At 39.4% G+C, this 13,325-nt stretch overlaps 1 protein-coding gene across 2 annotated transcripts in view; it reads right to left on the bottom strand.

Annotated features, from left to right (window-relative positions):
- Window positions 1-3,446: 3,446 nt before the first annotated feature.
- LOC123330880 overlaps window positions 3,447-13,325 on the bottom strand; it is a 187,983-nt gene continuing 178,104 nt past the window's right edge. The window contains exon 7 of one of the 2 annotated variants that reach the window (XM_044933369.2): window positions 3,447-4,136. In XM_044933369.2, the coding sequence (XP_044789304.2) occupies window positions 4,110-4,136 (27 nt within the window). In that variant the 3' untranslated portion in view covers window positions 3,447-4,109. The remainder of the gene's footprint in view (window positions 4,137-13,325) is intronic. The other variant, XR_006547130.2, reaches the window with a different exon arrangement.

Below are 13,325 nucleotides of genomic sequence, written 5' to 3'. Positions count from 1 at the left end.
TCTCATTTGTTTTAAATCACATTTATCTGATTATTAGAAGGACTAAGCATACATGCAAGAGTAATTTTCTTTTCTTTTTTTCCTGTGAATTGTTTATTGTATTATTTTTTATTGCAAGGATTGTCAAACCACAGCCTGAAGACCAAATCCAGCCCATGGGCTTTTTTATACTGCCTGTGAGCCAAGAATGATTTCTACATTTTAAAAAGGTCATAAAAGAAAAAGAAGTGACAGAGGTTGCATGTGTCCTGCAAAGCTGAAAATATTCACTATCTGGTTCTTCACAGAAAAGGTTCACTGACTCCTATTCTGTTAGATTATTTTGTCTGTTTATTGATATGTATTTTGGATATTAACAATTTGTTTGAACTAACTCCTCCCTCCCTTGCCCCCTCATCAGCTACCCTGAGCATGCCAAGTTCCTACTGCCCTGGGGCCCCAGTCTATGTTTTGTTGGAAGCAAAATGTTTTTTCAACATCTTGTCAAGTTTCGATTACATTTGGAATGTATCATCTAACCTTATCTCCCTCTCAAATACTCGCAGTAAAATCAATTTAACGCTCTTTACCTTGTGAAATGCATACGGTACAGTTCTGCTTCTGGCTCCAACGGAATGACTGCTACTGAGCTTGCTTTCCTGTCATAAATAACTAGGAAAGTGGATAAAACATAAACAACTGTTTTCAGACGGAGGAAAACAAACAGCAAAAATGGTACTCTCCAAGAGCTGGGAAAGACACAAAATAAGCCCGGTTGTTCTGACATTCTGTCTAGAAGAACTCTCTGGACTATATCCCTGGGAGGATGGCCCAAGTGCAGCAGGAAAGTGTCACAGAGGTAAGGAAACAGAATTTGGAATTTAGGGAAGCGAGGTAGAAGGTCCTTGTAGGCCAGGGCACCAGAGAGGAGATGGCTACGCAGAGAAGGGTGGTTCCAGAACCTGGGTAGGGATTCTCTTTAGACACTGATTGAATAGGAAGATACACATGTGTAGTGTGAAGCATCATGACACCAGGTAACAAAGAACTGAGGAAGCTGAACAATTCCCAGAGCACATTAAGGACTGGGATAAATTGTCATTCAGTTTAGTCAGAGTGGACAGACTTCAAGAAACACCCAGGACATTCAGGAGGTCTCAGAATGGTCATGGCGAAGTAGTGAGGCTCACTTAGCTCTAGAAAAAGGCTTCTTTAAATGATACCTTCATAAAACTGAAAAGCAAACCTCAAAAAGAAAGTCAAACTGATCCTCAAGCAACTTCTTGCACGCTAAGTCATTTCAGTCATGTCCAACTCTGTGTGACCCTATGGACTGTAGCCTGCCAGGGGACTATCCAGGCAAGAATACTGGAGAGGGCTGCCATGCCCTCCTCCTCCAGGGGATCTTCCTGACCTGGGGATCAAACTCGTGTCTCTTATGTCTCCTGCTTTGGCTTACCACTAGCGCCACCTGGGAAACCCCCTGCTGCTGCTGCTAAGTCGCTTCAGTCGTGTCTGACTCTGTGCGATCTCAAGACGTCAGACCTGTTAGCTGCCTGCTAAAATAAACTTCACCATTCTTTGGAAATTTTAGGCTTCCCAGGTGGCACAGTTGGTAAAGAATCTGCCTGCCAATGCAAGAGATGCAAGAGACACAGGTTTGATCCCTGGGTCAGGAAGATCCCCTAGAGTAGGAAATGGCAACCCACATGAGTATTCTTGCCTGGAAAATTTCATGGACAGAGAATCTGCCAGGCTACAGTCCATGGGGTCCCAAAGAGCTGGACACAACTGAGCATATACACAATGCTACATTATTTGGAAAAAAACAAAATCTAGACACAATAATGTTGCATGTGCAAGGTTCAGCATCCAATCAAAAATTGGTCAACCTATTAACAATGAGGAAAGAGTAAGCAATAATCAGGAAAAAAATCAACCAAGTGGACAGATCCAGAAATGACAGAGATAATGGGATTAGCAGATAATCACTTCACAAAATAGTAGTTATAAACACAGCGAGTCTCCTACATATGAACCAGTTCTGTTCCAAAGAGTGCATTCATAAGTCCAACAAAGTTAGCCTAGGTATCCAGCTAACACAATTGGCTATATAGTGCTGTACTGTAATAGGTTTATCATACTTTTCACACAAATAATACATAAAAAGCAAGCATTAAAAATAAAGAAAACATTTTAACCTTGAAAAGTACAGAACAACAACTGGAATGCAGGGGCTGGCATCTGGTGAAAAGACAAGAAGAGTTACTGACTGAGGAGGGAGAAGAAATGGGAGACAAAGGAGCTGAAGGATCGTCAGCAACAGGAGATGGAGGGCAAGCTGCAATTTCACTCACACCTGACGTCGTTGGCACAGGGTTTGGTTCTTTGCTGAATTCAATTCGATCTACCCTCTTGAAAAAAAAAACGATCCAGCGATGTCCAGGTAGTAGCTCTTTTTTTCTCATCATAAATAACACGGGAGCACTGTATTGCATTCTGAATGGCTGCTGCAACCTTTGCGTACTGTTGTATGTTGGGTCCTGTGCTGCAAAAGCTAACCATGCCTCCTCAAATAAAGAAAATCCCTTTTCCATTTCCTGCAATGTGAATCTCTTTGGTTCTTCCATTACCTCTTCCTCTTGTCTCTTTGTCCTTTCTCTGGACCGCCAATTTCTGGGGCTTCTTAGCTGTACCAGCTGTAGCACTGCTTCGTTTTTGCTTGCTTCCAGACATTCTGGGCTTGAAATAAAGACATACAGTATACTGTACTGTACAGTGAAGTACACAACCATTTGTAGAGGATGCGTGTACATGACAATGTATGCCAGACACGTGAACTAACTTACACGATTAGACCTGTGAATGCACGTTCAGATCTTTGAAAGTTTGTAAATTGAAGGTTTCTATGTAGGGGACTTAACGTACTAAAGGAGTTAAAGGGAAACATGAACACAATGAGGAAAGATATAGTAGGTCTTAAAATGAATTAATTGCACCTTTCAGAGATAAAAATATATGCAACAAAAACATTTACTGAAAGAATTAGCAAATTCAATACTGAAGAACTGATCAGTCAACTTGAAAGAACATAGCAAAAAAACTAAGTGACATACAGGGAGAAGAAAGGCTACAAACAGATGAAGGACTCTCTGTGACGTGAGAAAATATAACAGTCTGATATATGTGTATTCAAAGACCCAGAAACAGAAGAGATGGGGAAAAAAAATATTCAGAAAACCTGGGCAAAGTTTTCCTGAATTATATGTAAACCATTAACTTACACGGAGAAGGCAATGGCACCCCACTCCAGTACTCTTGCCTGGAAAATCCCATGGATGGAGGAGCCTGGTGGGCTGCAGTCCATGGGGTTGCTAAGAGTTGGACACAACTGAGTGACTTCACTTTCACTTTTCATTTTCATGCATTGTAGAAGGAAATGGCAACCCACTCCAGTGTTCTTGGCTGGAGAATCCCAGGGATGGGGGAGCTTGGTGGGCTGCCATCTATGGAGTCGCACAGAGTCAGACACAACTGACGTGACTTAGCAGCAGCAGCAGCAGCAGCATTAACTTACAAATCTAAGAAACTCAAGAATATGCATACACAGTCAAATCACATAAGACATATGTCACATCAAATAGTTAAAAGTCCAGTAATAAAGGGGAAATCTTAAAAGGATGCAGAAAAGGGAAGAAAGAAAGAGAGAGGGAAGGAAGGAGGCATACAGGGGAACAAAGATAAAATTGTTATTGCTAATAATGTATCAGAACTAATGCAAGCCAGAAGACAATGGAAAATTTCTTCAAAAGAATGTAATGAAAAGATAGCCAGATAGAATTCTACATCAGTGAAAATATCCTTCAAAAATCAAGGTGAAAGAGACATTTTCAAATTAAAAATCTGAGAAAATTCACCACCAGCAAGTCTAAATTATAAGAAATAATAAAGGAAGTTCTTTAAGCTGAAAGAAGATGATACAAGTCAGAAACTTAGATCTACACAAAGGAAGGAACAGTGATAAAATAGTAAAAATATGAATAAACCTAAGAGGTGCTTGTTATCTCTTTTACTATTTCTTTAAAAGATAATTGATTCACCATTTCTGGGTCAGAATGCAAGGCATTCTGTTAGAAGTTAGAAGTCACTGCTTCATCCTAAAAAAAAAAAAGAAAAATGTTATAAACTGAACAGAATGAAAATAAACAGCTCTTTTTGGATGTGCAGTGAGGTAAGTTCACAGAGCAAAGCATTTCCTCCAACACTGGAGAGATGGTCAGCAAATACCGGGAATCACAGTTTCCCAGGACAGACTTGTGATTGGAAACCGCTGTGGGAACTCAGTAAAGAATCTGCCTGCAATGCAGGAGACACAGGTTCAATCCCTGGGTCAGGAAGATCCCCTGGAGAAGGGAATGGCTACCCACTCCAGGATTCTTGCCTAGAGAATTCCATAGACAGAGGAGCCTGGTGGGCTACAGTTCATGAGGTCGCAAAACATCGGACGTGACTGAGTGATTAACACACACACATGGGAACCAAGGCTGGGATAGAATAATCAGAGCCGTGGTTGACAAATTGCTGGAGGCTCAATGTGGACAACTCCAAGATTCAAAAATTCGAGGAGGATCCACCATTGTGAGATTTACCTCCAGAAAGGAGCTCAACCAGATTTCCACAGTAAATATCAGAGAAAAATCCAACCATTTTGAAATATACCAAGCATTCTGTTCTTCCTAAAAAGGCCTGTTTGTGAGAAATCATTTAACCAGAGTCTAGTCTGTTAAACAGCAGAGACATTACTTTGCCAACAAAGGTCCGTCTAGTCAAAGCTATGGTTTTTCCAGTAGTCATGTATGGATGTGAGAGTTGGACTATAAAGAAAGCTGAGCACCAAAGAATTGATGCTTTCAAACTGTGGTGTTGGAGAAGACTCTTGAGAGTCCCTTGGACTGCAAGGAGATTCAACCAGTCCATCCTAAAGGAAATCAGTCCTGAATATTCATTGGAAGGACTGATGCTGAAGCTGAAACTCCAATACTTTGGCCATTTGATGCGAAGAACTGACTCATCTGAAAAGACCCTGATGTTGGGAAAGATTGAAGGCGGAAGGAGAAGGGGATGACAGAGGATGAGATGGTTGGATGGCATTGCTGACATGATAGACATGAGTTTGAGTAGGCTCCAGGAGTTGGCGATGGACAGGGAGGCCCGGCGTGCTACGGTTCATGGGGTTGCAAAGAGTCAGACACGACTGAGCGACTGAACTGAACTGAACTGAGTCTGCTGAGGGGCTGCTGGAGCCTGACTCACCTCAGGGAGAGGAAACACCTGACTCCAGTCAGCTCTAGCTCTCCACGGGGGAGAAGAAAACACCCACACCAGCCCACACTAGCCACTCTCTCCCACCTAAAGGAGTAGGGAAAAAACCTGAAAAACACCCTTGAAGTTCACAGTCCAGGACATAGGCTCTCTGAAAGACTGAGACATACACAAATACAGAATGCTCCTCACTCCACCCATCACCACCACTAAGGCCTATTTACAGCAGTTACTTTTACCTGGTAACTCATATCCAGCTATAAGAAAAATTATAAGGAACACCAAAAGGTTCTAAAAAAAAAAACACTTTGAAGAGACAGAGCAAGATCAGAACCAGACATGGCAGGAAGGTTGGAATTATCAGTCTGTGAATTTAAAATAAATATGATTATTATGCTAAGGGCTCTAAGGCACAAAATAAACACATATAAGACAGATGGAAAGTGTAAGCTTGGAGATACAAATTATAGAAGGGAAAGAAAGGAAACACTAGAGATTTTTACAAAAACATGGTAACAGAAATGAAGAGCGCCTTTGATGGGCTCATTAGTACACTGGACACAGCTGAGGAAGGAATCTTTGAGACTGAGTGTATTTCATCAGAGATATGCAAAACTAAAAAACAGAATAAAGGCAAAAGACAGGGACTTCTGGCAGTCCAGTAGTTAAACTGTGCTTCCACTGCAGGGTTGCAGGTGTTGGGAGCCAGCATGGGAGGTCCCACCCATGACAAGGTCATGCAGGAGAGCCCTGACGGGCAAGGCGAGTCAGGGCTCGAGGGCCCCCCTGGATCTGCCTGAGCATCTACCCAAAAACCAGAATCTGTCTGTTTTACTATTTTATGAGTTTTACCAACTCCTCTGAGATTAACGGGGGGCTATCCCCAACTACCTTTCTCTGAAGAAAATCAACTTAGAGCTCTAGTTAATAAGTCTCCTGGGCATAATAGGAGTGTTTCAATTCAAACCCCTCTGATGACTTTCTAGCTTGCCTGACAGGTTTGTTCGGACTCCTGCAGGTACGCATGTGATTGTTCACAGCCTCCCAACCATGAGAGGCACGGGAAGCTTAATATATTCTAACAATGCAGAGCTTCTCAGAGAGTTAAAATTGTTAGAATAGAACTAGTAGAGGATTTCTTTGTTGAGCTACTGCTTGCTGTCAAGTTTCCATATCCCTTACCTACTGTGTCCCTGGGAGTGTATTGATTAATATAGTTGGTATATAAAAATGTAAGTAGTAGCTTTAATGTTTGTAACCTAGGACCCTTGAGTTAATTCGTTTCTTGTTATAACCCACCACACTTTTGCCCTATAGGAATGCAACTTTATCTAATGCTTTCAGAGGGTGGCGCCTGACTGGCACCCCACTCCAGTACTCTTGCCTGGAAAATCCCATGGATGGAGGAGCCTGGTAGGCTGCAGTCCATGGGGTCACTGGGGGTTGGACGCGACTGAGCAACTTCACTTTCACTTTTCACTTTCATGCATTGGAGAAGGAAATGGCAACCCACTCCAGTGTTCTAGCCTGGACAATCCCAGGGACAGGGGAGCCTGGTGGGCTGCCGTCTATAGGGTCGCACAGAGTCGGACATGACTGAAGTGACTCAGCAGCAGCAAAGAAAATAAGTTTTCTGATTGACTAACTATTATTCAGAAGAAAGGGTCATAAAATGTCAACAGGCCTCCTGGCCAGAAGATGATGTAAATCACCTAAAGTTTTTGCATATGATAAGTTTGCATAAAGAAAGCCTGGCTTCGATAAGGATCAAGGACTGCTGCTGACCTTGCATGACTCTACCCCCCCCCCCAAATTATCCTCTATGCACAACTTAAGGCATAAAAACTACTTTGGAAAATAAAGTGTGGACCTTGCTCAACAGGCTTGGTCTCCCCGTGTCGTTCTTGCTTCCTTTTCTCTCCTTTTTTTCTCTGTTCTTCCTTCAGGACAAATAATTGGAGCGCGGGGGCCCTCTGAGACCACTTATTTGCCAGGGCTTCTAAGACCCACTCGAAAAGGTGCCTAAGGTGGGGCACCTTCCACTATTTGAGAGGTCAGTGCAAACCTGGTGTCACAGGTTTTATTGGCTTTCCGTGTAAACCAGTTATATTGAGCCTCTGATCTTTCTCCTTTTATCTATCCTTTTAATCGCCAACGCTGTCCTCCCGAGGGAATCCCTGGATCCAACCAGGGCTGGACCCCAACATGCAGTTTCAATCCCTGGGCAGGGAACTAAGATTCCCACATGCCACATGGCACGGGAGATGGGGTGGGGAAAGACTGAAAAAACAGAAAATCCAAGGACTGTGGGATAACTAAAAAAGTATAATATACTCATAATGGGAATATCAGAAAGAGAAGTGAGAAAGGAACAGAACAGATATCTGAAACAACAACTGAGAGGTTTCCCAAGTTCATGTCAGACACCAAACCACAAATCCAGGAGGCTCAGAGAACACCAAGCAGAATAAATGCCCCCAAATTGACCCCTAGACATATCATTTTCAAAGTACAGAAAAACCAAAGATTAAAAAAATATTAATCATGAAAGAAGACAAAGAGGAAACATACCCACCTATAGAGGACCAAAGATAAGAATTACAACTGACTGTTCTCAAAAAGCACGCAAGCAAGAAAGAGTAGAGTAAAATATTGAAGTATTGAGTGAAAAATGAGTACTGAGAGAAAAAGGCCCGTTGACATTTTGCAAAATCATCCTTCAAAAGTGAAAAAGAAATAAAGATTTCATCAGTCAAACAAAACCAGAGGGAATGTGTTATTAGTAGACCTTCCTAGCAAAAAAAATATTAAAAAGAGCTTTTAGAAAGGAGGAAAATAATATAGGTCAGAAATTTAGATCTATACAAAGATAAAGAAAGGAAAAACATCAAAAAGGAATAAGTGAAGATAAAATAAAAACTTTTATTTTTCTTATTCTTAACTGATCTTACAGCTTGTTGTTCAGTCGCCTAGGTGTATCTAACACTTTGCGACCCCATGGACTGCAGCATGCCAGCCTTCCCTGTCCTTCACCAACTCCCAGAGCTTGCTCAAACTCATGTCCGCTGAGTCAGTGATGCCATCCATCCATCTCATCCTCTGTCATCCCCTTCTCCTCCTGCCTTCAATCTTTTCCAGCATCAGGGTCTTTTCCAATGAATCGGCTCTTCACATCAGATGGCCAAAGTATTGGAGTTTCAGCTTCAGCATCAGTCCTTCCAATGAAAATTCAGGGTTAATTTCCTTTAGGATTGACTGGTTTGATCTCTCTGCAGTCCAACGGACTCTCAAGGGTCTTCTCCAGCACCACAATTTGAAAGCATCAATTCTTTGGCACTCAGGTATGTATGTATATATAATACATATATACTTATGTGTATGTATACTAAGTCAATTCAGTCATGTCTGACTCTTTGTGACCCTATGGACTGTAGCCCGCCAGGCTCCTCTGTCCATGGGATTCTCCAGGCAAGAATACTGAAATGGGTTGCATGCCCTCCTCCAGTATATGCATACACATATGTGCTTATTCATGCTAACACAAAAGTGAAATAAATGACAGTGATAATATAAGAAACAGAGGGGAGAAACTGGGATGATTTTGTTATTATAAGATACTCATACTGCATATGAAATGGTATATTGTTATTTAGTAAATGGTTAAGTGACTAACTTGGATCAGTTGTAAACATATTGCAAAATCCAGGGCAACCACTAAAAAACATTTTTAAAATGTATAACTGATATGTTTTAAAAAGGAAAGAAAATTAAATCCTATAAAATTCTCAATTAAAACCACAAAAGGCAAAAACAGCAACAACAAAAAAACAAAAATAGAAGACCAAAATAGGAATAAAGAACATGAGTAGGAAATAGGAAAAAGTAACAAATGTGGTAGATGTTAATCATACACATCAATAATAATTTTGAAATCAGTGGTTTAAATGCACCAATTACAAGACAGATTTTCAGAGTAGATCAAAAAGAAGATCCAACAATATGTTGCCTATAACAAAGCCACTTCAAATATAAAGATGTGTATAGATTAAAAGTGAACGAATGGAGAAAAATACACCCATGCTAAAGCTAGTCAAACGAATTAATTGCAGACACTAATTCATTTCAGGCAGAGCAGACTTCCAAGCAAGGAAAGTTATCAGGGATAAAGAAGGGCATTACATAACAATGAAGGAGTCAATTCTCCAAAAGACATAATAATCCTTAATAAGTATGCATTAAACAACAGAGCATCAGACTACATGAGGCAAAACCTGCTAGAATGGCAAGGAGAAATAGATTAATCCACAATTACAGCTGGAGACTTCAACACCCTTTTTTCAGAAATGAATAGATCCAGCCAGGAGAAAATCAGTAAGAGTATAGTTGAGTTCAACACCACCATCAATCAATGGGACGTAATGGACATCTATAGACTGCTTTATCCAACAAAAGCAAAATATAGTCTTTTTAAACTTACTGGGGATATTTACCAAGATAAACCATATTCTGGGCCACAAAACACCCTTTAATAAATATAAAATAATAGAAATTACACAATGTCTGCTCTTGTACTGTAATTAAATTAAACTAGAAATCATTAACGGAAAGACACTGAAAAATTCCAAAATACCTAGAGGCTATACAACACACTTCTAAACACACAAGACAAAAAAAAATCTCAAGAGAAATTTTTAAATATTTTGAACTAAAGAAAAATGAAAGTACAATTTATCAAAATTTGTGAGATTCAGCAAAAGGAGTGCTTAGAAGGACTTTTAGCATTAAATGCAAAGAGAAAAATGTAAAGTTTATCATCTCAGTTTTTACATTAGGAAACTAGAAAAAAGAAGAGCAAATTAAATACAAAGTAAACAGAAAAAAGAGAAATGCTAAAAATTAAATTGATAAAATTGAAAATAGGAAATCAGTAGAGAAAATCAATGAGATCAAAAGTTACTTCTTTGAAAAGATTAATAAAATTGATTAACCTCTAGCCAGGGTAATTAAGAAAAAAAAAGAAGACAAAACTTACTAACATAAGAAATGAAATAGAGGCCATCAATACTGATCACATGTACACTAAAAGAATAATAAAGAAATATTGTGAATAATTCAATGTCCGCAAATTTGATAAACTAGATGAAATGCACCAATTCCTTGAAATACACAATCTGCCAAAACTCACACAAGAGTAGACAATCTGAATAGACCTACAGCTATTAGAGGAATTTAGCCAATAAATGGTAATCTTCCAAATTAGAAAGCACAAGGCCTAGATGGGTTCCCTGCTAAATTCTACCAAATATTTAAGGATGAACTCATACCAATTCTCTACAATCTCTTTCAGAAGACAGAAGCATAAGGAATATTTTCTAACTCATTCTATGAGAAAAGCATCACCCTAACAGCAAAACCAAAGTCATTATAAGAAAGGAAATCTATAGACCAATATTTCTCATGAGTATCAGTGCAAAAACCCTCAACAAAATATTAGCAAATCAAATATGCTGCTGCTAAGTCGCTTCAGTTGTGTCTGACTCTGTGCGACCCCATAAACGGAAGCCCACCAGGCTCCCCCGTCCCTGGGATTCTCCAGGCAAGAACACTGGAGTGGGTTGCCATTTCCTTCTCCAATGCATGAAAGTGAAAAGTGAAAGTGAAGTCGCTCAGTCGTGTCCGACTCTTAGCGACCTCATGGACTGCAGCCTACCAGGCTCCTCCGTCCATGGGATTTTCCAGGCAAGAGTACTGGAGTGGGGTGCCATTGTCTTCTCCAACAATATATAAAATAAAGTCTACACCATGACCACTGGCGTCTATCTCAGGTATGCAAGGTTCACTATTTGAAAATCAGTTAATGCAATCTATCACATCAATAGTCTAAAGAAAATAATCACATGTTCATAGCAACATAAGCAGAAAAATCACTAGACCAAATCCAATACCAATTCATGATTTAGAAAACTCAGTAAATTAGGAATAGAGAGAAACTTCTTCAACTTGATAAAGAATGTCTACAAAAAACATACATCTGATACCATACTTACTGGGAAGAAACTCAAAACTTTCTCACAGGAATCATGTACAAGACAAGGATGTCCCTTCTCACCACTCCTTTTCAACACTGTACAGTAAGTCCAAGCTAAAGCAATAAGACAACAAGAAAGTGTACATATTGGGAAGGAAGAAATCAAACTATCTTTTTCACAAATGGCATGATCATATAAGTAGAAAATCTAAGAGAATAAACAAAAACGTCTTTTTGAAAGGCAATTATTAAAAGATTGCAGGAACATACCTCAACATAATAAAAGCTATATATGACAAACCCACAGCAAACATTATCCTCAATGGTGAAAAATTGAAAGCATTTCTCCTAAAGTCAGGAACAAGACAAGGGTGCCCACTTTCAGCACTACTATTCAACATAGTTTTGGAAGTTTGGGCCACAGAAATCAGAGCAGAAAAAGAAAAAAAAGGAATCCAAATTGGAAAAGAAGAAGTAAAACTCTCACTGTTTGCAGATGACATGATCCTCTACATAGAAAACCCTAAAGACTCCACCAGAAAATTACTAGAGCTAATAAATAAATATAGTAAAGTTGCATGGTATAAAATCAACACACAGAAATCCCTTGCATTCCTATACACTAATAATGAGAAAATAGAAAGAGAAATTAAGGAAACAATTCCATTCACCATTGCAATGAAAAGAATAAAATACTTAGGAGTATATCTACCTAAAGAAACTAAAGACCTATATATAGAAAACTATAAAACACTGGTGAAAGAAATCAAAGAGGACACTAATAGATGGAGAAATATACCATGCTCATGGATCGGAAGAATCAATATAGTGAAAATGAGTATACTACCCAAAGCAATCTATAGATTCAGTGCAATCCCTATCAAGCTACCAATGGTATTTTTCAGAGCTAGAACAAATAATTTCACAATTTGTATGGAAATACAAAAAACATTAAATAGCCAAAGCAATCTTGAGAAAGAAGAATGGAACTGGAGGAATCAACCTGCCTGACTTCAGGCTCTACTACAAAGCCACAGTCATCAAGACAGTATGGTACTGGCACAAAGACAGAAATATAGATCAATGAAACAAATTAGAAAGCCCAGAGATAAATCCATGCACCTATGGACACCTTATCTTTGACAAAGGAGGCAAGAATATACAATGGAGAAAAGACAATCTCTTTAACAAGTGGTGCTGGGAAAACTGGTCAACCACTTGTAAAACAATGAAACTAGAACACTTTCTAACACCATACACAAAAATAAACTCAAAATGGATTAAAGACCTAAATGTAAGACCAGAAACTATAAAACTGATAGAGGAGAACAGAGGCAAAACACTCTCTGACATAAATCACAGCAGGATCCTCTATGACCCACCTCCAGGAATATTAGAAATAAAAGCAAAAATAAATGGGACCTAATTAATATTAAAAGCTTCTGCACAACAAAGGAAACTCTAAGCAAGGTGAAAAGACAGCCTTCAGAATGAGAGAAAATAATAGCAAATGAAGCAACTGACAAACAACTAATCTCAAAAATATACAAGCAACTCCTGCAGCTCAATTCCAGAAAAATAAACGACCCAATCAAAAAATGGGCCAAAGAACTAAATAGACATTTCTCCAAAGAAGACATACAGATGGCTAACAAGCACATTAAAAGATGCTCAACATCACTCATTATCAGAGAAATGCAAATCAAAGCCACAATGAGGTACCATTTCACACCAGTCAGAATGGCTGCGATCCAAAAGTCTACAAGCAATAAATGCTGGAGAGGGTGTGGAGAAAAGGGAACCCTCTTACACTGTTGGTGGGAATGCAAACTAGTACAGCCACTATGGAGAATAGTGTAGAGATTCCTTAAAAAACTGGAAATAGAACTGCTTTATGACCCAGCAATCCCACTGCTGGGCATGCACACTGAAGAAACCAGAATTGAAAGAGACACGTGTACCCCAAAGTTCATTGCAGCACTGTTTATAATAGCCA

The sequence above is a fragment of the Bubalus bubalis genome, chromosome 20, assembly GCF_019923935.1.
Source record: "Bubalus bubalis isolate 160015118507 breed Murrah chromosome 20, NDDB_SH_1, whole genome shotgun sequence".
In the NCBI taxonomy this organism is placed as follows: Eukaryota; Metazoa; Chordata; class Mammalia; order Artiodactyla; family Bovidae; genus Bubalus; species Bubalus bubalis.
The sequence above is the reverse complement of the archived record's forward strand: the minus strand, read 5'-3'. Positions and strand labels throughout refer to the sequence as shown.